At 41.2% G+C, this 27,167-nt stretch overlaps 1 protein-coding gene across 3 annotated transcripts in view; it reads left to right on the forward strand.

Moving 5' to 3' along the window:
* fbxw8 (F-box and WD repeat domain containing 8) overlaps positions 1–27,167 on the forward strand; it is a 159,400-nt gene that overhangs the window by 45,028 nt on the left and 87,205 nt on the right. For all 3 annotated transcript variants that reach the window (XM_048555923.2, XM_048555925.2, XM_048555924.2), the window contains one exon: positions 10,957–11,114. In XM_048555923.2, coding sequence (XP_048411880.1) covers positions 10,957–11,114 — 158 coding nt within the window. The remainder of the gene's footprint in view (positions 1–10,956; positions 11,115–27,167) is intronic.

Raw genomic sequence — 27,167 nt, forward strand, 5'->3', positions numbered from 1 at the left:
AAACATCAGCTTTTGTGCTCCTAAGATGCTGCTTGGCCTGCTGTGTTCATCCAGCTCCACACTTTGTTATCTCGGATTCTCCACCATCTGCACTTCCCATGATCTCTGAGTAAATTAAACATATTATATATAATAAAATATATAATATATATATAATAAAAGAGAATGACAAAGTGAACATAGGTTCTTTAGATAATGGGGCTGTGGAAATAATAGTAGGGAACCAGGAAATGGCAGAGATTTTAAATAAATACTGTTCATCAGTCATCATGATATCGGATATTAATAGCTTTCTAAATGTACCAATTGGTAAAGTAAGGGAAGGAAATACATAGAATAGCTATTACTTGAGAAAAAGTACTAGGGAAACTAATGGAGCTAAAGGCCAATTAATCATCTAGATTTGCTGGGTTACATCCTTGGATTTTAATGGAAGTAACTATAGAGATAGCGGTTGCTACTATGAATAACCTTCAGAGAACCTTTAGATTCAGGAGCAGTTCTAGAGGATTGTAAAATTGCCAAGTAACATCCTTATTCAAAAATTAGGGAGACGAAATTGATAACTATAGGCCAGTTAGCTTAACATCAGTCATGAGGAAGATGTTGGAGTATTATGCAAAAAAGATTAGGCAAGATTTAGGGAGCATACGATGGGGAAGGAAACTGCAGGGGATGGGCACATTAGAAATGTGGAGCCTATTCAAGGAAAAGCTCCTGTGTGTCCTAGATAAGTATGCACCTGTCAGGCAGGGAGGAAGCTGTAGAGCGCGGGAGCCGTGGTTTACGAAGGAAGTGGAATCTCTGGTCAAGAGGAAGAAGAGGCTTATGTTAGGATGAGATGTGAACGCTCAGGGTGCTTGAGGGCTACGAGGTAGCCAGGAAAGACCTAAAGAGAGAGCTCAGAAGAGCCAGGAGGAGACATGAGAAGTTGTTGGCGGATAGAATCAGGGTAAACCCTAAGGCTTTCTATCGGTATTTAAGGAATAAAAGAATGACGAAAGTAAAATTAGGGCCAATCAAGGATAGTAGTGGGAAGTTGTGTGTGGAGTCAGAGGAGATAGGGGAAGCACTAAATGAATATTTTTCGACAGTATTCACTCTAGAAAATGACAATGTTGTCGAGGAGAATACTGAGATACAGGCTACTAGACTAGGTGGGATTGAGGTTCAAAAGGAAGAGATATTAGAAATCCTACAGAGTGTGAAGATAGATAAGTCCCCTGGGCCAGATGGGATTTATCCAAGGATCCTCTTGGAAGCCAGGGAGGAGATTGCCGAGCCTTTGGCATTGATCTTTAACTCGTCATTGTCTACAGGAATAGTGCCAGACGACTGGAGGATAGCAGATGTGGTTCCCCTATTCAAGAAGGGGAGTAGAGACAACCCTGGTAATTATAGACCAGTGAGCCTTACCTCAGTTGTTGGTAAAGTGTTGGAAAAGGTTATAAGGGATAGGATTTATAATCATCTAGAAAAGAATAATTTGATTAGGGATAGTCAGCACGGTTTTGTGAAGGGTAGGTTGTGCCTCACAAACCTTATTGAGTTCCTTGAGAAGATGACCAAACAGGTAGATGAGAGTAAACCGGTTGATGTGGTGTATATGGATTTCAGCAAGGCATTTGATAAGGTTCCCCACAGTAGGCTATTGTACAAAATGCGGCGGAATGGGATTGTGGGAGATATAGCAGTTTGGATCGGAAATTGGCTTGCAGAAAGAAGACAGAGGGTGGTAGTTGATGGGAAATGTTCATCCTGGAGACCAGTTACTAGTGGTGTACCACAAAGGTCGGTGTTGGGTCCACTGCTGTTTGTCATTTTTATAAATGATATGGATGAGGGCATAGAAGGATGGGTTAGTAAATTTGCAGACGACACTAAGGTCGGTGGAGTTGTGGATAGTGACGAAGGATGCTGTAGGTTGCAGAGAGACATAGATAAGCTGCAGAGCTGGGCTGAGAGGTGGCAAATGGAGTTTAATGCGGACAAGTGTGAGGTGATGCACTTTGGTAGGAGTAACCGGAAGGCAAAGTACTGGGCTAATGGTAAGATTTTTGGAATGTAGATGAACAGAGAGATCTCGGTGTCCATGTACACAGATCCTTGGAAGTTGCCACCCAGGTTGACAGGGCTGTTAAGAAGGCATACAGTGTTTTAGCTTTTATTAATAGAGGGATCGAGTTCCAGAACCAAGAGGTTATGGTGAGCTGTACAAAACTCTGATGCGGCCGCACTTGAAGTATTGCGTACAGTTCTGGTCACCGCATTATAAGAAGGATGTGGAAGCTTTGGAAAGGGTGCAGAGGAGATTTACTAGGATGTTGCCTGGTATGGAGGGAAGGTCTTACGAGGAAAGGCTGAGGGACTTGCGGCTGTTTTCATTAGAGAGAAGAAGGTTGAGAGGTGACTTAATTGAGACATATAAAATAATCAGAAGGTTAGATAGGGTGGATAGGGAGAGCCTTTTTCCTAGCATGGTGACGGCGAGCACGAGGGGGCATAGCTTTAAATTGAGGGGTGAAAGATATAGGACAGATGTCAGAGGTAGTTTCTTTACTCAGAGAGTAGTAAGAGAATGGAACGATTTGCCTGCAACAGTAGTCGATACGCCAACTTTAAGTTCATTTAAGTCATCATTGGACAAGCATATAGACGTACATGGAATAGTGTAGGTTAGATGGGCTTGTGACCGGTATGACAGGTCGGCACAACATTGAGGGCCAAAGGGCCTGTACTGTGCTGTAATGTTCTCTGTTCTATGTTCATAGCGTGGTATTTAAAAGTACACAATAAAATCAAGCAGAGTGAACATGGTTTCATGAAGGGGAAATCATGTCTGGCAAATTTATTTTGGATCTTTGAAGAAGTAATATAAAAGATACATAAAGGGAATAGATTAAGTTGACGTAACATATTTGGATTTTAAAAAGCATTTGATAAGGTGCAGTATGTAGTAAGATATAAGGGAAGCAATAAAAAAACTTCAACAAGGAATTAAGATTACTAAAAGAGGTCATGAAATGTACTTGGCAAGTTGGAGAATCCCAAGTGATTTTTTAGGTGTGTTAGAAACAAGAGTAGCTAGGAAAAGTGTAAGTCCACACAAGGACAAAGGAATTTATGCATAGAGCTAGAGAAGGTGGGTGAGAACTTCACTGAGAACATTGCATTGATATTTTCCAAGGAGAAAGACATGGATGATGGTAAAATTAGGGAGGGATATGTTGATGTTCTAGGGTATGTCAGCATTAAGGAGGTGGTGATATTGGGTGTCTTAAAAAGCGTTAAGGTAGATAAGTCTCCAGGGTGTGATCGGATCTATGCCAGGATACTGAAGGAGGCAAGAGAAGAGATTGCTGGGGTTTTGGGAGATCTTTGTAGCCTCACTAGCCACAGGTCAGGTCTCAGAAGACTGGAGAATAGCCAGTTTTGTTCCTCTGTTTAAGAAGGGCAACAGGGATAAACCAGGAAATTCTAGATGGGTGAGCCTTTCATCAGTGGTGGGGAAATTTACTCACAAGATCTACTCAGATTTGGAAAAAATGGATTTATTTGGGATAGTCAGCACAGCTTTTTGTGGAAGAGGTTTTGTCTCACAAATTTGATTGTCACTTTCTCAAAAAATGCAAAGACTGTTGATGAGGATAGAGCAGTGGATGTGATTCCCGTGGATGTGATTCCCATGGACTTTGATAAATTCCCTAACGGTCGGCTAGTCCAGAAGATTAAGTCCCATGAGATCCACAGTGAGTTGGTAAGTTGGACAGAAAATTGACTTGTCATGGAAGCTGGAGATTAGCTGTGGAAGTCTGTGACCAGTGGTGTTCTGCAAGGATCAGTACTGGGACCTCTTTTGCTTGTATTATATATAAATTATCTGGATGAAAATATAGGTGGACAGATTTGCAAGTTTGCAGATGAGATGAAAATTGGTGGATTTCTGGATATGAGGAAGTTTGTCAAAGGATACAGCAGGATATTGATCATTTGGAAAGTTGGGTGGAGAAATGGCATTTGGAATTTGATCCAAACAAGTGTGAGGTGATACATTTTTAGAGGCCAAATACAAGAAGAAAGTTCACAAGAAGGACTCTTAGGAGCATTGATATACAGAGGGATCTTAAGGTGCAAGTCCATAGCTCCTTAAAAGGGACAACACAGGTGGATAAGGTTACAAAAAAGGCATATGGCATGGCTATCTTCATTGTTCAGGGCATTCAGTATAAATGTTGGCAATTCATGTTGCAGCTGTATAAAACTTTAGTTAGGCCACTATTGGAGTATTAGTTGCAGTTCTGGTCACCACACTATAGGAACATTATGGAGGATTTTGAGAAAGTGCGAAAGAGATTTACCAGGATGTTGCTGGATTAGAGCATATTAGCTATAAAGAGAGGCTGGACAAACTTGGATTGTTTTCGCTAGAACTTTGGAGACTGAAGGGTGAACTGGTGTAGCAAATAAAATTATGAGAGACATGCATAGGGAGAATATTTTGGACTCTCTTTCCCAGGGTGGAAATGCCAAATATTATGTAGGTAGGTGAGCAGGGGAAGGTTGAAAGTGTGCAAAACAAGTTTTTTATGCTTAAGGTGGTAAGTCCCTGAAACACGCTGCGAGGGGAGGTAGTAGAAATAGATATGATGGGGGTGGCACGGTAGCTCAGCGTTTAGCACTGCTGCCTCACACTGCCAGGGATCTGGGTTCAATTCCACACTCGGGTGACTGTCTAAATGGAGTTTGCACATTCTCCCTGTGTCTGCATGGGCTTCCTCCAGGTGATTTGGTTTCCAACTACAATCCAAAGATGTGCAGGTTAGATGGATTGGCCATGCTGAATTATACATAGTATACAGCAATGTGAAGGTTAGGTGGATTAGCCATGTGAAATGCACAGTTACAGGGATAGCAAAGGGGGTTGGGTCCGTGTGAGATGCTCTTTGGAGAGTTGGTGTGGACTTGATGGGCCAAATAGCCTCATTCCACACAGTAGGGATTCAATGATTCTATGGTAGCAATAGAAGATTGGCTAACTAACAGAAAGCAGAGACTTGGGATTGGGGGTTGTGGTATTCAGTGTAACTATTGGAGTGCCAGGGCCAAACTTATTTACAAAATATGAATGACATGGATTTGAACTTGGAAGAGAATGTGCTATTGACAGTGAAAACTAGGTGGGGAGGCATATAGTGAGGATGACATTTTCCCCTCGACAGACACTAGGCTAACTGCCCTATAGCTTTCTGCTTTCTGTTCCCCTCCAGTATCGGACAAGGAAGTTGGTGGTCCGTACCAAACCACTGGAACCCTCCTGGAATCTAGCTATTTTGAGAATATTTTGCCCAATGCCTCCATTATCTCGCCAGCCGCTTCCTTTAAAACTCTTGGATGCAAGACCATGAGGTCCTGGTGACCTGTCTGCCTTCATTCCCATTAGTTTGTCCTTTGTGATGGAGATTGTTAAAAAACCATTTGTCCCATTAACACCTTGTTCATCTGATATCTTTGAGATATTTATTGTGACCTCCGCTGTGAAGACCAAAGCAAAAATTGGTGTAAATTATCTACCATTTCCCTGTTCCCCATTGCCAACTCCCCAGTTACAGCCTCCAAAGGTTACTCTCAACTTAGCTGCCTTCTTTTTATGTACTCTAGCTATCTTGTTTATATTTCCTGGGAATTTTCTTTTATCATCAATTTTCTCCCTTTCTACCAGCTTTTTAGTCACCTTCTGCTGGTTCCTAAAAAAAATTACAATCCTCTGGCCTTTTGGTCTGTTTTATTATTTATATTGTATTTTAATTTTGCTGCTTTATGTATCTTAGCTTTGGCTTTAATACCCTCCATGACCAGCTTTGTTACACATGGGTAGTTCATCCTAATCATTGAGCCCTCCTTTTAGATCATATGATGAACTATCTACCTTAATGCTCACCTGCGAACCTTAATCTTAACTTTTTCCCCAGCCTGCTTTAGGCAACTCTTTCTTCAAGCTTCATTGCCCTAATGAGGGTGGTCTATGGAATTCCTTATTGCAGAGAGCTGTAGAGGCTGGGTCATTAAGTATATTCAAAGCTGAGATAGACATATTTTTAATCAGTAAAGGAATCAATGGTCATGGAAATGATGCCTGAAAGTCAAGTTGAAGATTACCAGATCAGTCATTACCTCAGTGAATGGCAGAGCTGACTTGATGAGGCAAACTACATACTTAAGTTCCTATGTCTTATAGTCTTATTAGATGAGGGTTACTGCCCATGAGCTTGAGGCAGAATTTGACTGAGTAATACGTTAATGATCTCTAGTAAAACTGGAGTCACTAGAAATTGGGGGAATCTTTTGGCTAGTTGCTGTCATGCTAAACACAAGAGAAGATGTTTATGATTTATGGGAGATCAATCATCTGAGTCCCAGGCCATTACTGCAGGAGCTCTTCAAGGTAATGTCCTCTGCCCAACCATTTTCAGCTTCTGCTTCAATGATTTTCTTTCCAGAAGGTCAGAAGTGAGATGTGCAATTATTTCAAACAATGTTCATTACCATTCATGACACCTCAGATTCTGAAACACTCCATGCTTATATGCTGCAAGACCTGGCCAACATCCAGGCTTGGACTGATAAGTTACCAGTTACATTTGCACCACCCAAGTGCCAGGCAATAACTATCTACAAGTGAGAATCTAACTATTACGCTTTGGCACGTCCATGCTGAATCCCCCACTATTAACATGCACTTGATTACCATTGACCAGAAACTGAATTGGACCAGCAATTTACATTCTGAGACCACAAGATCATGTCAGAGGCTTGGAATTCTGTGGCAAGGAACTGGCCTCCCATCTCCCTAAAGCCTGTCTGCTCTCTGCCAATCAGAAATGTGATGGATACCCTCCACTTGCCTGGATTGGTGCATCTTCAATTCAAGAAGCTTGATAACACACAGAACAAAAGAGCTTGCTGGGTTGACAACCCATCCCTACCTTTAACATTGACTCCCTTCACAATTGGATGCACATGGCTTGGTACCATCTACAAGTTTCACTGGCCAGTAACCACTGCTCTTCTGACAGCAACTTCTAAATGCACAGCCTTGACTATTTAGAAGGACAAGGGCAACGGATGTGAGGGAACACCATCACATGCAATTTCCCTTCCAAGCCATGTAGCATTCTGACGTGAAACATATTGCTGCTCCTTCACCGTCAGTGGGTCAAAATCCTGGCACACTCCTCCTAACAGCACTGTGGGTACCCCAGTACCCAAGGACCGTGGTTCAAAATGCACCATCTCTTTTCCCAGATAGAAGAGATTAAGGATGGACTCTTCAATTTCCCCCATCCCATGAATGAATTAAAAGTACTACACCTATATCTTTATGTATAACGTGATGTTAATTATTTTGAAACACAGTTTTTGTGATCAAATAGCTTTTTTGATTCTCCTCCTTTGTAAAGAAAATAAATCTTATTTTTCGTGACATTATTTTAAGTATGGAAAAATAACCTTCCGGCTTGTAGTAATGGTAATTGTGAAAAAGTTTGCAACTATTCCTAAACCTGCCAACTTGAGGGAAACAAGCATATAACTATTTTAATATCTGAATGCTAAGTAGTTTTGTTTTCAGTTTGTATTTTGAGTTGTCATTCCTTAACCAACAGCACCAGTTCCTAGATAGTAGGCCCCATGTTTAGAATAGGAGGACTAAACAAAACCAAACTTCCACACACAACTTGACTTCAGTCATGGATGGATCCTTAAGTGCATTCACAGTTGGAGTCACAAAGGAAAGACGGAACTGTAAAACCTAGAATTTCATTGTGTATTTCTTTATATTCCTTTTGTGAATATGTGGTGGTGTTTGCCCCAAGTATTTCCTAAAACAGTGGGAGATCCACAGTAGCAAATCGTAATGTTATGAATAATAAAATAACTTAAACATTTTTGTACCAGTTATTCTGTGATAGGTATTCAATTGTTTGCAGGTTGGTGACTTTATTTAAATCTATAGTGAGCTGATGGTCAGACAGGGTGGTCCCAGACCCTCACAAGCAGCTGTGTTTCCTAGCAGTCTTTTGGTGATGGTGCATTTAATTTTCTTGATTTGTTAACCAGTCGTTATATTCCTCAGAGGAATTGGAAAAGTAATTATTTTAGGTATGTGTTGATACTAATCACCAGTCATGTAAGACATACGTTCATATTCCTATATTTTTAGGGAAATTTGTACATGTTGTCAAGATTCATCTTATGTTTAACGAATATGCCTACTTGTGCAGCTTCCAAAACTGAAATCAAAGCACAGATGATTTCCCTTTATCATATATTGATTTTTTAAAATTATGAGGAAATGTCCATGCTTCTTTTGAATCCATCAAGTCAATAGTATTGTTTTGAAAAGAATCATATTAGAAGATAACTCACCAACCCAATGAAAAGACATTTGACTTATAGAATAAAGGAAATTGTCCAACTTTTCAGAAATGAATTGTGTTGTCAACATTTGGTAGGAAGCAGTTTATTCTAATTTACCATTAAACTAACCTAATGAACTAATTTGTGTTGAATCATTGGATTGAATCTTATGTGTTCTTTGGCTAAGTCCAAGTTGCAACAAGTCTTTTGGAAGGGCTTCTTGTTTTCTCACTTAATCAAACTCACCTAATTAATGACTCACCCTACCCCCAAAGCATCTCTCTCATCCAATTTCCACCCCATCTTACTAAACGACTTGCTATTTAGCAGATATTCCAGATTTAACCAATATCCTTTGTGCCTGTGTCATCTTTAAAAGGTCTGGACAAGCACAGTCAGTTCAGGGCTTCACTGCACAGTTATATTTGTCTGGACACAACAAGCAGGGAAATCAGTGCCTCACTTTGTGGGCAAGGCCCTGGAGGTATTCCTGGATGTAGTGATGCAAAGGTGAACCTTTCTCCCTTCTCAGGATCATCAGTAGAGGAAACAACACCAGATCATGGCAGCCTCGCCTGAGATTGCTGCCTGAGGTTGAGTCCTGCAGACTCTGTCGTCTAGAGGAATGCTCAGCATTATCTTGACCTCTCAATCAGCATAAGTGCCGCTATCTTCTATCGGATATCTCACACTATCTCTATTTCTGCTGCTTTATCCACCTCCCACCAAGCCTGCCACTCTATCACTTTTACTATCACCTGCAATATATTTCCCATTTGCCCTCAACTACCCAATTCTGACACCACTAGTCCTGCATGACCACTGTGCTGCCTACTCATTCACTTATGACATCTCCCCACCTGGGCCAACTGTAATAGTTGTACTACCGATTTTCATCTTCTGTAATACATAACAACTCAGAATAGGGTAGTAAGAGTCAAGACAGGGGGTGTGCTGCCCATCACTCACTCCTGATGAATAGACCATCCTGATTCTGACTGTTCTGCGCAGTACGTAGACTGCTGGGGGAGGCTGCCCTTGACTTACTGTGCCTAGGGCCCCTGAGGTAAGGCTTGACTTGACTGAGATCTGCTGACACCTGTGTCAAGTTTCCTGGCTTTGTGTCTACTCGAAATGGCACAACAAGACAGTAGTAATATGAACCTGATTTCTTTAGCTGAAGAGACAAAGTACAAAGCCATAGCAGGGGTGCTACATGCACTGAAGTATGCTTGGAGTGAGTAAGCTCAATGACAGTGAGCAAGCAAAGAGCCTGAAGATGAACCCTGGTCCAGTCTATGTGCATTTTCCCTGAGCATATAATGTCCTTGCAGCAGCATGAGTATGGTGGCTGGCAGAGCAGCCTGAGGCACAGCATTGGAGATGTGTGATAAGGGTTCTTAGAGGCTGGGATGTGTCGGTTGCCAGTATCCGTGGATCTGGGGTATGTGTGTGGCCATCGCTCACAGACCATGCCTGAAATGTTGGTGACCAGTTTCTGACATGGTGGTTGCTGGGAGCAACGGTAAGCAGAACCCACCAGGTGTTCGCTCTGGTTTCCTTGCCGAGCTATCCCGATGGTCTAGCTTGTTTGATGAGTTTGATAAGATGGGTGTATGAATATTAATGAGACATTTTATAAGTGCAAATCCCTGTCAACTGGCAACTTGTTACTGCCTCGTGAGAATCCCGCTGTGCTGCTTGTGAAAAGCAGAACTGATGGTGTGAATTGCTCCCAAGTTGGGAAGGCCCTCACTGTACTTTCGCTCATTTCTGCCACATATCTCACCATTGTCCACATCACACAGACCCCTACAAAATTCCACCTATTATTTGCTTACTATTCAATGGATCTAAAATAAATAAAAAATTTTATTCTTTTCAAGTCAACACACTTATTAATACTGCTATTTAAATACACATGTTTGATGTAATTTAAATGTCTCATTTGTACTTAAATTCAGTTGATGAAAGTCATTACAAGTGTTACTATGACTAGAGTACATTCATTTCCTCACCTGCAAGAAAAGAGTTCAGAGGTTAAAAATGAACCATTTGTTCTATGTTATATAAAAAAAAGTCTGCCTGAAAATATTCTGTTCAAGAATCATAGTCTGAAGTTTCCACTTGTCTGCTCCCCAACCTGCGATTTTCTCTCCATTCATCTTTAAAAGGTGGGAATATTGTGAACTAGCAAGCAAAGATGTCCAGACCCAGAGCCATAATCTACAACCAATTGGCAGCCACACAACATACAATTTTTATAATATCATTCAAGATAAATATCTATCTGAACAGGTTTAAATAAAAGGGATTATATGTAGTTTCTTGTTTTGATTGACGATGGGAATAATCACTTTTTTTATCTAACTGCCTTTTGTTGAGAAAATCACTGTCTTTGGTGGTTTAAATTATGTTCAGTGACCACATTTGCAGCTTATGAGTCATAAACATAGCTGCTGATATTATTTCCAATTAGTATCTTCAGTAGGTGGCCAGTATTTGGAATAAACAAGCAGATAATTGAACTGGTTCTTTCAGATACACATCAGGAGATGTGAGAATGTGGGACATAAGCACCTGGGACAGCAATGCCTTGTATCTGGAAACGTCACAGAGCTCTGCAGAACTTGGACCACGGCCACACGTCTCTTTTGTGAGGATAAATAGCACCATAGCAGTGGCGGCTTACAAGGGTGGTGAGTACCAAAAACACCACCACAGGGCTGTTCAACAATTAACAGCAGCAGCTGCTGCAGACATTTACTGTGAGGTTTAGAAAGGAACACTTCTGGCCAATAATCTAAATGCATTAGTGGGCAGCACAAACACATTACCATTAATGTTGCTATTATGTCGTCCTAAAAGTGTATTTCAGTTCCAGTATATTGTAACGGGGGAAAGAAACATTTTGGCTGCTCCTCGAGGATGTGAATCTAGTTCATGATGCCTTTTGAAAACAAGCAATTCGGTAAACCTTAAAAGACAAATTTGAATAACAAAATACTTCAGGAAAATGGATGGACTTTTTTTGAAGTGGTTTTTAATATTTGATTTTTGTTGCAATGCAATCTGCACCCTTTATTGCGAATGATGAATGTTACATAATGCAAATAGGTGAATCTTTAAATTCAAAAAGAAAAGTATAATTCATGCTTACATTTATGTTCCATTGCATTTTTGGAGTTCTCAATAATTTAAATGGTTTTGTATTTATAAAATGCATGAACACTTGGAAGTGGTTAAAACCATTTGAGAAAAAGCATAGTCAAAGCTTTATGGTGCTGCTCAGACATAATGATGACTAGTTAAATCATCAACTCCTTTTGTTTTGGCCTTGTCATTTTACACTTTTTACACAAGTCACCTTCAACATCTCCGGAGCAAGGTGAACAACTTTGTTCAAACTCCAACTAAAATGTACAATTGATAATGGTAAGGCATTTGTGATTGAATAGCTTGCCAACTCTTTCCTCACATTAAGAATTGTTGGTTCGGTGAGGTATTGGAGGGTTGCGAGAATCGCTGGTACAATGAAACGTTCAGGAGAAATGGAAAAGTCGAAAAGTGCTAACAAGGAGAACTCCATTTGGAGACATTGCTGTTATCAATGAATATTATTGCAAAACAGTCACCTGTAATTTGTAGAAATATTTTGCATGCAAAAATGTAGCAACTATCAATTTAAATAATAAAAAACAGTGAAGAGTAAAATAGCACAAAAAGATTTGAGAAATAACCGCTGGGATGAAGACTTGAATCTAAATCTTTTAAGTCTATTATAATGAAAATTGGCTTCATAAAAATAATTGTAGACTGAATTGTATCAGCAGTTAACAGGGTGTCACTTGTGGTGAGTTGCATGGACGGTTTCTGTCCACTAGCCCTCATGACCTTTTGTACTCTATTCTCCAAAACCCACTTTGTTATGTATGCACCATGCCGCTTTGGCTCCTCTCTTGTCCTGCCTTCCCTGTTGTCAGAGACAGTTGTACTTGCCACTGCTGGGATCTCCCAGGATTCCTGGCACAATACCATTTTTAAAGCTCAGCTGTCCACCAGATCAAATGCTGCTAGCAGGAGTTCCCCTTCACTGTGCATACAGTGGGAGGGGAACCAAAAATAAATGTTTTTAAGGACACATAGGTGGCACAACTGACATTTTATCCCAAATACAAGTGGATATTATAGACCTATTGCCGTTTTAAGAACCAAGCTACACCAGCTACCTGTCCGTGGCCTCATCCATCTTAACAACCTGACTAAGGGAGTGCTACTGTTTTCCCCCAATGTTTAAAACGTGGTCATGCCAACCATCATGCTGAATGGTTCCCCCAGTTGAATCCAGGCTTGTGACCGCTGATGATGCTGCACCCCCATAGTGGCTAATGGTTTATATTGTTTTATCATCTCTCCTTACGTGTTGTTGCCCCTTTGCAACTGACGCACCCTCAGCACCCAGTGTGCTACCTCCAAACTTCTCAATTAACTTAGCCGACTTCTCTACAACAGCAATAGCCCTGATAAAAAAAAAACCCTTGACTTTCATTGTGCTAACCCTCTTGTATGACCACAGCCCACTCCTGACCAACTTGGACTTTGGGCCTCGACTGACGATTGACCAGCACCCATGACTGATCTCTTTGAGTAACCTACTGTAACTCTCCAACTACTTGCATTGGACCTGCGGGACTGACTCTAACCCACTTCCTAGACTATAAGAGTACAGACCCCTGACCGTGAGCTGGATGAGCACAGTAGGCTAAGCAGCATCTTAGGACCACAAAAGCTGACATTTTGGGCCGAGACCTTTTTCTGATGAAGGGTCCAGTCAAAACATCAGCTTTTGTGCTCCTGAGATGCTGCTTGGCCTGCTGTGTTCATCCAGCTCCACACTATGTTATCTAGCACTCAAAATTGCTTGTTTTCAAATGGAACTCAGATTTGTTTGAGCGAAGCACCTTCTAAAATCTGGTTTGTTGTATTATCTCTTATTATCTCAGTGTTTCAAATACAATTTGAACAAATATACCTAATTATTGAACCAGTGTTTAATATATTTTTAATTTTTCATCTTTTTAATTCTATTCCTCTAGAAATAAACCCTGGTGGATTTTTTTAAAATTGCCTTTTTCTCCTACATTGCTATCTTAAATGATTTGTCTATTTCTAGCTGCAGATCCCTTTGATTCTATACTTTATTTAAAGCTTTATTTTCTTTTCATTTTGTCTTCTAAGATGTACCATTTTGCTCATGTACATTGAAATTAATTTTCCAATTATATGTTCATTTGCAAGTTTATTAATGTTTTGCAATATTTTGTTGCTTTTACTGCACCCATCCAATTTGCTGTTATCTGTAAATAATTCTAAAATTGTGTTTCCAATTTCCAAATTCAAAGGTTTTTTTGATTCACACATGGGATATGAATGCTGCTGCCAAGATTAGTATTTGTTGCCCGTCCGTGTGAAGATGGTGTTAAATTTTTTTTAACCTTCTATGGGAAGGATGTTAAACTTGAGCAGGTACAGAAAAGATTTACAACAATGTTGCTGGGACTGGAGCGTTTGAGCTATAGAGAGAGGCTGAATAGGCTGGGGCCTTTTTCCTTGGAGCATCGGAGGCTGAAAGGTGACCTTGTAGAGGTTTATAAAATCATGAGGGGCATGGATAGGGTGAATAGCCAAGGTCTTTTTGCTGGGGTAGGTGAGTTCAAAACAAGAGGTTGTGGGTTTAAGGTGATAGGTGAAAGATTTAAAAAGGACCTAAGGGGCAACTTTTTGACACACAGGATGGTGTGTGTATGGAACAAGCTGCCAGAGGAAATGGTGGAGAGGGGTGCAAATACAGCATTTAAAATGCATCTGGATGGCTACATGAATAAGATGGTTTAGAGGGATAAGGGCCAAATGCTAGCAAATGGAACGAGGTTGGAATCGTTCGTCTGATCATTGGACCAACAAGTCTGTACTGTATGAATCTATGACATCATGACTCTGTGACACTGCAGTAACTTGTGAGCATCTGACATTCTATCAGTGTTATTCATGCAGTGCCATTTCCTGCCTGAGCAGCTATCTTCTACTCCCTGTTTTGTAGCCAACGTACTATTCATTCTGCTCATCTATGTGCTCTAATCTTAACCATGAGTTTACTTTGTAGTACAAATCTAAGATCATTTGAAAATCCAAATGCATTACATTTACTGCATTGTCTGAGCTATCCTTTGTGCTACTTCTTTGAAGTCTTAAATAAAATTATGTGATGTTTGAAATCTGTGCAATAATTTATTAAGTTTTCAGTTTCTAGATGCTTTTCTATTAACTTTTTGCATATGGATTTGGTTATCAATCCTACTAGCAATGTCAAGCTAATTGGTTTGTAGTTTCCTGGATTTTGTTCTCCCGTTTTAAATTTCAAATCACATTGTCTCTGTGTCAGACCTATGGCACTAATCACTTTTCCAATCAATATTGGTTTTATTTGTGTAATAGTGCTTCCATTATATCTTCCCCGACTTCTTACATCATTTGCAGAGACAAATGCATCAGTCATGCAGATCATTAGTTATCACCCCACACCCAAAAAATGCCCAGTTTACTCATTCTGTAACTTTAACCAATCTCAATCCATGTTAATGTTAATTATTATATATTAACATTACTCCAGTCACAAAGATACCAATTTCGTTTCCCATGTGGCACCTTAGTGAATATTTTCTTAAAAATCTATATATACAACAATAGGTGGTTCCTCCTCAATCATCCCGCGAGTTGCATCAATAAATCTGACAAACACAATTTCTTTTCCATCGTTGTGAAAATAAATTGCTGGAGAAACTCAGCAGGTCTGGCAGCATTTGTGGAGAGAGAAGCAGAGTTAACTTTTCAGGTCCAATATTTGCTGCTTTTATTTGCTGCTTAAAACAGCTCCCTTCTTGGACATTGCTGTCCCAAACATCAATGCTGCAGGAAGATAGGAAGTGAAGTTTTCTGCTGCTCCAAGGTTGAACCTAGATCAGCATACACCATAAAAGTGAAGCCAGAAAGAAATTAAAAGTTTTCAATTCCTCAGCCTTGTACACAATTTAAGCTGTTAAATTAAAAATGAAAAGCTGAGCTATAAATGTGTTTTGCAGAATTAGGTTCAAAACTAAATGCGATCAGAAAGTTCAAAGATAGGTTATGGTCAATTGTTGCTGGAGCAAGTTGTTTGAGTTTTGAACATGAGATTAACCATCTTCGTTATGCCAGTGTTATCTTGTTCATCAAGATCTATGGATCTTAGCTAAAAATGCTGTTAAATTACCTGACAAAAATGCACAATGATGCACAGAGAAAGAAAAAAGCATAAACAGACAATGCAACTCAATTAAAATGCTTTATGTAATCGTTATATAATGCAAGTTACAGTGAACGATTTGGACAGCAAGAACAACTTGTATTTCTATAACACCTTTAATGTGATGCACTGTCCTAGGATGCTCCACAGCTATGTTATGTAAAATATTTGTCACTGAGCCACATAAAGTGATACCAGGTCAATGACTAAAAGCTTGGACATTGATATAGGTTTTAAAGAATATCTGAAAGAAGAAAAGATTTTCGGATAGAGGGAATGTATTCCAGATTTTGGGGCCTAGGCAACTGAAGGTACAGCCACCTATGGTGAAGCTAAATCAAGGGCACAAAATAGGCCTGAATTAGAGGACGACAGATGGTTTGAATGGTTATGACTGTACAAAATTACAAAGGCATGGAGGGGTGAAAGCATGGAGAGATTTTAAAACAAGGAAGAAATTTTAAAGAGATAGCAAGAACTGCAGATGTTGAAGTCAGAGATAATCAAGACTTTGGTGACTCAGAGATAATGTTTGTCAGCAAGCATAGGGCAGAGGTGATGGGGATAGGTTTGGTGCTCATACTGAAACGGGAATTACTGTGACTTCAGATATTAGAATTGTACAGGAATGAAAATGTCTATATATCCAGAACTAAGATGTTTCTCTGTATTAAATGGCATTATGAGCAGAGTTGAATGTCTTTTATAAGTGAGGTTATAATGTTCAATGGAACTCTATTGTTGTGGGACAGTAAGGCATGAAAAGGCACTCATTCATAAAATAAAGGAATAGCTTCAGTGAAAGAAAGCCTTGCAGTGCTTGCACGGAGATGAAGAAAGTATGAAGGCTCATGGTTCAGGTAAAGGATCAAAGTCCTGGGATGAGAGGAGAGGCAATATTGATGTTTGGGATTTAAGATGCCTGAAATTTTGTGATGACATTGAAACGGACTGAGTTACAAGGAATGAAAAAGTCTATTTCTTTGTTCCGTCAGACTCATCCCACATCAAAAACATTCATGGTCTACAAACTTGACAAATATTTTTAAAAATGGCTAGCCGATCGCCTGTAGTGCTGTTCCAGTGTCATTTTGGGACTGTACTTGTAATGATTGAATGTCAACTTAGGCCACCCTTTCAAGGTTACTGCTTAACTATTTACTTCCTTTGGGAACTGGTTCAAATGTTTAATGAAATAATTTGTTGTTAGAACATTCCTAAGTTTGGCTGCCCTTCTGTGACCACAGCAGTTGCCCATCTAAAGTTCACCACAGTGAATGTTTTGGCATCGGGTGTCCTAATAGTTTTCTTGCCTCCTACCATAATCTGAAATTTGACATGTTTCAGAAAGTGAGGATGAGAGAGAGAAAATTAACTGCTCATATTTGCTGCTAATATAAAACAAATTCATCTTCCACATTGTACAGTTAAAGCAGAATCATGTGCCTATAAATTGAAACTTGCATGTTATTGATAATGGCAGATACTCTAGCTCAGTGAAAGAAGCAGCTCCATTCAAATGCCTGCCAACAGGCACTATTTTATGTACTATAATTGTAATGCTACAGTAGACACATTTTGGTGTTTTCAATTTTTAAAATCCTCCTCACACGCTTATGATTTTAGATTTAGAGGTTCTTGGGAGTTGCAAAAAAATGTGCATTTTGTGAGTGTCTAATTGATCATGATGAAGAGATCCACTATAAATCAACGACAAATATGTGTATAATAATCCAGATCATAACATATCTACTAGATGGCAGAACTAGTTTGTAATGTTTTATTGGAACATTGTCTTGTGAAATAATGCAGTTATCATTGGTAGTTTTATTACTTAACTGAAAGATTTTTATTTAAATTCTGTTTCTTAAGTTTTCTTTTTTGTTTCCTGGGATGTGGGCAGCGCTAACAAGGCCAGTATTTGTTGCCCAGCTCTAATTACTCTTAACTGAGTACTTGATTGGAACATTTCGGAAGACTGTTAAGAATAAAACACATTCCTGTGGATCTGAAGTCATGGGTAGCCAGGCCAGATAAGGATGGCAAATTTCTTTCCCTAAAGGATGCTAGTGAACTAAATAGGTTTTTATGACAATCAGTGGTAGTTCTATGGCACCAATAATGAAATGACCGTTATGTTCCAGATTTATTAATTGAATTTAAATTCTGTCAGCTGCAAGGTGGGATTTGAAACCATCTCCCAACAACAGCAATTTGGGCCATTGGATTACTAGTCCAGTGACATTACCACTATTCTACTATCTGCCCCTCTACATCCACAAACTGACATTTAAAGATTCTACTGTAACATTAAATACAAAGCAATAGATATCTGGATAATGGACTAGATTAATTACCAGGCAATAATTCAGTTGGTAGGGTGGTTACAATACTCTAAAACATTGGAATGGAACTGAAATTTACATCATCATCTGAAATATGAAATGAGATTGTAATCTCAAAAGAATCCATGTTATTTTGTTTTACTTATGTAACTTCTATGTACATTAAAGACTTCTGGATAACAAATCCCTTGCTATATTCAGATTTTTAAAAATACACCTTGCTATTAACATGTAAATTGTTGCATCAATATTTCCTACTCACTTTTGGGATACTGTCACATTGAATGAAGTATGCCAGTAGTGACAAGGTGGATATTTGAATAAAAGGAAGGCTGACTTTCAAAACCTCAAGACATTGCAAAGAATTTCTAGAGCCAATGAAGTATTTTGAAATGTAGATTGAAATTTGCCACTGAGTTGGTAAGAAGTGAAAATAAGTGGGTGAGGTGGCCCTGGAGAGACTCCTGCTCCTAGTCAGTAAGTGCTTGGTGAGGAAATCCAATGCAGACCTAAGAACCTCAACTCACTCAGTCCACAATTCAAAGTAGGTGAGAAAATTAGCTGACTTTGTGACTGGTAAACCAGGATAACCTGCCTGTCAGGCTGTTTGTGGACAGGGAACAGGCAGCCTTCAGTGCTCCAATCTGAGGACAATAAAAGGCAGAGATGATAGAACAAGGTAGCTGCCTCAGAATACCAGCACCTCCCCTTTCTTCCGACCCCAACTTTCCACAACCCCCACCTTATGAAAAGGATGAGAAAAGCATTTACTTTCTCACTATTGTATCACGTGAAGAGTAGGCTTTGAGTGATAGCCTTTCGGATCCAAAGGTTGGCAGCCTCTGACTGGCTGGCAGGTTCTGGTGAGCTGGGCCTCCACTGTTGCGGCCGTGGAGCTCAGTCAGCCTGCTCTTAACAAGCTGTTTGGCTCACAGTGAGGCAAGCTTTCACATGGTGAATGCAGTCAATTGCTATTGAATATCCTCATCCCCTAGACTTTGCCTAAAACAGGAGAGTTGCGGCTGTAGCCACTTATGTAGTGGAGCCAATATGTTTCTGATGAAGCCAAAGCTCACCAGGTGCCTGGTGGTAACTTGGTGGCAACTGGCCTGGTATAGAGACACAGGAGAAGATCTGTTTTAACCTCTCCACTTGTGAAATGGCAGTCAGTGAGCCACAGCTGCAGCCATTGGCCATCCTGCAAACGACCCTTTCTTTAATCTAGTTCTCTCCTATTCAGCAGGTGTCTCAAGACGGAGATGCCCTGGGATTCCCCCGACCCCCTTCCCACCTCTGATGTTCTTCTAAGACTGCAGGTCCACTGATTGGCACTCTTAATTGGCTACCTGTGGGAAGACTTCCTCGGAGGACGGATTAGGGAAGGGTCCAAGATATCGTCCCAAACCAAACTCATGGCCTAAGAAAAGAAGATTCTGCCCACAGAATTTCACTTGTAATTGTCACCTTCTTTCTTTCTTTTTGAGTAAAAGCAATGTTTTGAAGAGAAAGAAGTTAATTGTTTCCCGTAGGCTTCTTTAAACCCGCAATGAGCAATTAATTTTAGGAACACAAATCAATTTTAAAAGGGTATACTTAATTATCCACAGCTCTGTTTTGGCAGCAAAATAATAGACTGTGCATAAGATGATGTAAAACAGTGTTTCATTCATTGTAAATATTGCTAAGGAATTAACCTCTTGTGCTTGTTAACTGTTGTGCAAGTTGCTAATCATTTGGATTGAGGAAAGTAATAACAATGGTGTGCTGATATTCAGACAATCCTGGCAATTTTTAAACAGAAATAACCTGAAGTTGATTTCTGGAGAATCTTACATTTAGTATGTATCAAGTGGACCTCTTCAATCATATATGTTCTTGGAGAGATTAGACAGTCACACACTTTGTGGGATTTTAAATGATCTTATAAAACACAGAGGGCAAACTTGAGCAGTCTTCTAACTGTTTTCTCTTTGACAAAGTCTGAAATGTATGATTTACTTTGAATTTCACGGCATATTTATTCCTTAGTCTTTTTGTTTTTATGTTTTTAAGATCAAAAGTGTGATGATGGCTGTGGCAACCTTTTTAATCTTTGCAGCTAATGTCTAATGACAAGCCACATTGGAAGGCTACTTGGCGATTGCTTTAATAAATAGTGATTACCACAAAACAATACTATCAATCCGTAAATTGTGTAATTATGCTGACAGTACGTATACTTATGACATTACTGGTTAGGGATGCATACACAGAACAACGAAAGTTACATTTGTAAAAATTAATGAACTGAAATGCAATATAACCGATTTCCAAGTGGCTGTAAATATACCATCAATGTTCTGAATACATAAGGATTCTTGCATATTTGGTGCATGTTTCTGCACTGAAGTTGTCTGTTAGTGTTTTATGTGTCTGACTTCAGTGCCCTTGCATATTAAATTTGTTTTCCTACACTTTGGCATTATACCAACCTGATTTTATCACTAATTGCATTGTGAAAATGTTACTGAAATGAATCAAATAAAATGCTTTAGTTGAACCATTAGATAAAATGGCAGAGTTGTTTTGATAATGAGCAGATGTAGCTAATGCATGGAGATTTGGCCATTTTCAAGTCCCATCTGCTGTGTGCCTGCTTGGATTTGGCAGTGAGCCACTGCTCAGCAGACAGACATAACTTTCTCACAGTCACATCATTTGTCTCTGGTAACGAGAGTGCCTCCAGAACCATTATCAGTTTGAGAAAAGAAAAAAACTGTTTAGTGCAAGTGAAAAAGTTTTTCTTTGGTTAAATGGCATGATAAAAATCACTCAGTGCATGGATTACAGAGCCAACAGAAAATAAGATGAACTGATCAGATTTGTGAATTAATTTATTTTTTTAAACCTGAGTAGTGAGGCAAAAATTAGCTTCTTAATTTTGGGGAGACGAAGGAAAAGTTTTGTTTATTTGTTGACTCAATGAGTTGCAGTTTTTAAACTTGGTCAATAATTTTTTGTATTATTTCATTGTAACCATACACTAAGTATTGAATCTTGGAACATAGTGATTCGTTGTGTTTGCTGAATTAGACTGGAATAACACTTATAACTTAGGAGTCATATTTACGACTGTTATTCTGCTTTTGCTGAACAGGTTCTATTCGCTCATTCACCAAAGCAAATCAGTCTAAAATAAGAAAACCTTCCTCTGCAAGTTCTCAATCTTTTTGCTTTGTGCTCCCCCGTGCTCAATGTTATAAAAGTTCCACAAACCCCCTGTATTGTAACATAGGCATTTTTTGAGTATAAAATGTCATTATGTCTTTACAATGAAAAATAAGCACAGCTTGTCCTTGTGCATTTATTCTTGACAATTTAAAGTCTCTATACTTTGAGGATTTCAAAGGTCCATTGGGCACTAATCACACACAAACTACTCACTGCAGTTGAGGCACATCTTTACTTCCAACACAAAAAAAGCTGAAATTCTAGTAGTTGCCTTCATATTTCCTTAATTTTTGGGGATTAATGGTGACTTTATGATACTTACTTAAAACCCCTCCATTCCTCTTGATTCTTCTGATCACTGAGTGTGCCTTTGAGCAGAGTGCTGAGAATTGAGTCAGCAAGGGAAATCTTAAATCGCTTTCCAAAAGCCTAATTTTGTCTGTTTCATATTCAACATTTCACTGTAGTTTGCTGTTGAAATTCTAAATTTCATCCAGGTTTAAGCAGGGAAATAAGTTGTGTACTTGAGAGCAGCTGAAGTTAGTTAATTAAGGAAACCCGATTGAATTTTTTTGCTGTACAAAGGGCTGAGCTAAGTCACAGCATTCAAATAAAAGCATCTCAATGTGACTTAGCGCTGATTGCAATTTTGAGGGGAATGCTAGGCAGTGAATTAGGTCGAGGAGTTAGATGAAGAAGAGAACGAGGTGCTTCTTGTTTGTTCATTATGCAGAAACTTGTTTTTGCCTTATTACAGAGAAGAAGTATGCTGTTTTGTGTATTTAGAAAGTGATTTAGGTATATTCTATGACTAAGTTTTAAATAGTATAAGGATTGGTGGTAAGGTTCATCAAATATATTTAAAAAATAAATAATTGAATGAAATGATTAAATAGTCAACTAGAATACATTAAGAACGTTGTGTATGGCTGCAGCATGTAAGAGCTGCTGGATGCCAGTGGGATCCAGGGCAAACATGTCTGCAGGAAGTGTTTGCAGTTCAAGCAGCTTCAACTGAAGATCATTGAACTGGAGGCCAAGCTGTAAACACTGTGACACGTCAGAGAGGCAGAAAGTTAGGATATTTTGAACCAGGAAGTAGTTGCATTTCTTAGGATAGCAGTTAGGACAATGGAGCGTGACTGCAGCTGAGGTAGGTAAAGGGACCCAAAGTGCAGGAGTGCAGGAACCCAAGCCTTTGCAGTTGCCCAATAAGTTTTAAATTTTTTCAGCTTGTTTTGATGAGAATGGGGCTGTAGACTGAATGTGCGAACTAACCATGTCACTGTGATGCAAGAAGCCATTCAAAGAAATGGAGGAAAAAGGTGTTTAATATAGATAAGTGTGAGGTATTGCATTTTGGAAAGTCAAATCAGAATAGGAGTTTCATGGTGAATGGTAGGGCTTTAAGGAGTGTAGTGGAACGGAGGGACCTTGAAGTTCAGCTGCATGACTCTCCGAAAATGGAATCACAGGTAGACAGGGCAGAAGGCTTTTGGCACACAGGCCTTCATCAGTCAGGACATTGAGTGTAGAAGTTGGAAAGTTACTTTGCAGTTGTACAGTATGTTGGTAAGGCCGCACTTGGAATAGCGTGTTCAGTTTTGGCCACCTTGCTATATGAAGCACGTTATTAAACCAAAGAGTGTGCAGAAGAAATTTACAGGGATGTTGTCAGGACTCCAGGGACTGCGTTATAGGGAGAAGTTGGGCAAGCTAGGACTTTTTTCTTTAGATCCAAGGAAACTGAGGAGGGAATCTTATAAAAGTGTCTAAGATCATGAGAGGCAGGGACAGGGTGAATGCATTCAGTCTTTTTCCAAGGGTTGTGGAATCAAGGACGACAAGGCATCAGTTTAGGGTAAGAAGGGAAAAGATGCATGGGAACCTGAGGCGCATCTTTTTTATATAGACGGTCATATGCATACAGAATAAGCTGCCAGAGAAGTGGTTAAGGCAGGTACATCAACAACATTCAAAATGCATTTGCACGAATACATGGATAAGAAAGGTTTAGAAGGATGTGGGCTAAGTGCAGGGAAATGTGGTTAGCGTAGATGGACATTTTGATTGACATGGACCAGTTTGGGCCTGAGGGCCTGTCTCCATGCTGTAGGCTGTACAAAAGTAGTAGTAATGGGGAACTGTACAGTGACGGGAATTGATACTGTTCTCTGTAGCAAAAAGCAAGAGTCCAGAACAAAAACAGAAGTTGATGGAAAAGCCCAGCAGGTTTGGCAGCATCTGTGAAGAAATAAAATCAGAGTTAATGTTATGGGTTGGGTAATCCAAGGAACGGTCTCCAGACACACAACGCTAACTCTGAATTTTTCTTCACAGATGCTGCTGAACCTGCTGGGCTTTTCTAGCAACTTCTCTCTTTGTTCCTGATTTACAGCATCTGCAGTTCTTTCAGTTTTTATTTTGCAAGAGTCCAGAAGGTTGCGGTGCTTGCCGAGTGTTAGGATTGAGGAACATGAGGATCTAGTTAATGTGGGCCGTGTAAGTATGAATGACGGAACAAGGAAAGGGACTTTGCATTGTCAGTTTGAGGAGATAGGCACCAAATTGAGATGGAGAATCTCAAAGGTAATAATTTCTGGATTATTACCTGAGCCATGTTTAAATTGGTATTAGGCAAATAAGTTTAGAAAAATAAATGCAGGGCCAATGACTGATACAGTTTTGAAGTCGATTTCAGTTTGCAGGACACTGATGCTAGTATTGGGTAATGTGCACTTTATTGGGAGGGTCTATGCCTCAACCATGCAGGGGCTAGTATTTAATTGAGCTGCATAAATAGGAAAGTAGAGAGAATTCAAAATTAAAAGATGGGACAAGGGATAAAATTTGGTATGATGTGGTAAATCACAGAGTAGAAAAGGAAAGAGAGAAAGATATGGAAATGATAAATAAATATTAACAGGAAAGAATGGAGAGTACAAATCAAAGAGTAAATCAACAACTAGAGGTTTCAAAAATAATTAAAAGGTCAAAATTAAAGATTGAGTGTCTGAATGCACATAACATTCAAAACAAAGCAGATAAACTGAGAACACAAGTAGAAATACATAAGTTTGCTCTGATAGCCGTCATGGAGAGATGGCTGTAGCAAAACAATTTGATACCTGAGTATTCCAAGATAATAAAATGTGAGGCTGGATGAACACAGCAGGCCAAGCAGCATCTCAGGAGCACAAAAGCTGACGTTTCGGGCCTGGACCCTTCATCAGAGAGGGGGATGGGGAGAGGGAACTGGAATAAATAGGGAGAGAGGGGGAAGGCGGACCGAAGATGGAGAGAAAAGAAGATAGGTGGGGAGGTAGGGAGGGGATAGGTCAGTCCAGGGAAGACGGACAGGTCAAGGAGGTGGGATGAGGTTAGTAGGTAGATGGGGGTGCGGCTTGGGGTGGGAGGAAGGGATGGGTGAGAGGAAGAACCGGTTAGGGAGGCAGAGACAGGTTGGACTGGTTTTGGGATGCAGTGGGTGGGGGGGAAGAGCTGGGCTGGTTGTGTGGTGCAGTGGGGGGAGGGGACGAACTGGGCTGGTTTAGGGATGCAGTAGGGGAAGGGGAGATTTTGAAACTGGTGAAGTCCACATTGATACCATGTGGCTGCAGGGTTCCCAGGCGGAATATGAGTTGCTGTTCCTGCAACCTTCGGGTGGCATCATTGTGGCACTGCAGGAGGCCCATGACGGACATGTCATCTAGAGAATGGGAGGGGGAGTGGAAATGGTTTGCGACTGGGAGGTGCAGTTGTTTGTTGCGAACTGAGCGGAGGTGTTCTGCAAAGCGGTCTCCAAGCCTCCGCTTGGTTTCCCCAATGTAGAGGAAGCCACACTGGGTACAGTGGATGCAGTATACCACATTGGCAGATGTGCAGGTGAACCTCTGCTTAATGTGGAATGTCATCTTGGGGCCTGGGATAGGGGTGAGGGAGGTGGTGTGGGGGCAAGTGTAGCATTTCCTGCGGTTGCAGGGGAAGGTGCCGGATTTGGTGGGGTTGGAGGGCAGTGTGGAGCGAACAAGGGAGTCACGGAGAGAGTGGTCTCTCCGGAAAGCAGACAGGAGTGGGGATGGAAAAATGTCTTGGGTGGTGGGGTCGGATTGTAATTGGCGGAAGTGTCGGAGGATGATGCATTGTATCCGGAGGTTGGTAGGGTGGTGTGTGAGAACGAGGGGGATCCTCTTAGGGCGGTTGTGGGGGGGGAGCGGGGTGTGAGGGATGTGTTGCGGGAAATACGGGAGACACGGTCAAGGGCGTTCTCGATCACTGTGGGGGGAAAGTTGCGGTCCTTGAAGAATTTGGACATCTGGGATGTGCGGGAGTGGAATGTCTTATCGTGGGAGCAGATGCGGCGGAGGCGGAGGAATTGAGATTAGGGGATGGAATTTTTGCAGGATGTTGGGTGGGAGGAGGTGTATTCTAGGTAGCTGTGGGAGTCGGTGGGCTTGAAATGGACATCAGTTACAAGCTGGTTGCCTGAGATGGAGACTGAGAGGTCCAGGAAGGTGATGGATGTGCTGGAGATGGCCCAGGTGAGCTGAAGGTTGGGGTGGAAGGTGTTGGTGAAGTGGATGAACTGTTCGAGCTCCTCTGGGGAGCAAGAGGCGGCGCCGATACAGTCATCAATGTACCGGAGGAAGAGGTGGGGTTTGGGGCCTGTGTAGGTGCGGAAGAGGGACTGTTCCACGTAACCTACAAAGAGGCAGGCATAGCTGGGGCCCATGCGGGTGCCCATGGCCACCCCCTTAGTCTGTAGGAAGTGGGATTACAGACTAAGGGGGCGGCCATGGGCACCCGCATGGGCCCCAGCTATGCCTGCTCTTTGTAGGTTACGTGGAACAGTCCCTCTTCCGCACCTACACAGGCCCCAAACCCCACCTCTTCCTCCGGTACATTGATGACTGTATCGGCGCCGCCTCTTGCTCCCCAGAGGAGCTCGAACAGTTCATCCACTTCACCAACACCTTCCACCCCAACCTTCAGTTCACCTAGGCCATCTCCAGCGCATCCCTCACCTTCCTGGACCTCTCAGTCTCCATCTCAGGCACCCAGCTTGTAACTGATGTCCATTTCAAGCCCACCGACTCCCACAGCTACCTAGAATACACCTCCTCCCACCCAACATCCTGCAAAAATTCCATCCCCTATTCCCAATTCCTCCGCCTCCGCCGCATCTGCTCTCACGATAAGACATTCCACTCCCGCATTCCCAGATGTCCAAGTTCTTCAAGGACCGCAACTTTCCCCCCACAGTGATTGAGAACGCCCTTGACCGCGTCTCCCGTATTTCCCGCAACACATCCCTCACACCCTGCCCCCCCCACAACCGCCCTAAGAGGATCCCCCTCGTTCTCACACACCACCCTACCAATCTCCGGATACAACGCATCATCCTCCGACACTTCCGCCATTTACAATCCGACCCCACCACCCAAGACATTTTTCCATCCCCACCCCTGTCTGCTTTCCGGAGAGACCACTCTCTCCGTGACTCCCTTGTTCGCTCCACACTGCCCTCCAACCCCACCACACCCGGCACCTTGCCCTGCAACCGCAGGAAATGCTACACTTGTCCCCACACCTCCTCCCTCACCCCTATCCCAGGCCCCAAGATGACATTCCACATTAAGCAGAGGTTCACCTGCACATCTGCCAATGTGGTATACTGCATCCACTGTACCAGGTGTGGCTGCCTCTACATTGGGGAAACCAAGCGGAGGCTTGGAGACCGCTTTGCAGAACACCTCCGCTCAGTTCGCAACAAACAACTGCACCTCCCAGTCGCAAACCATTTCCACTCCCCCTCCCATTCTCTAGATGACATGTCCGTCATGGGCCTCCTGCAG

The sequence above is a fragment of the Stegostoma tigrinum genome, chromosome 26 (assembly GCF_030684315.1).
Source record: "Stegostoma tigrinum isolate sSteTig4 chromosome 26, sSteTig4.hap1, whole genome shotgun sequence".
Taxonomy (NCBI): domain Eukaryota; kingdom Metazoa; phylum Chordata; class Chondrichthyes; order Orectolobiformes; family Stegostomatidae; genus Stegostoma; species Stegostoma tigrinum.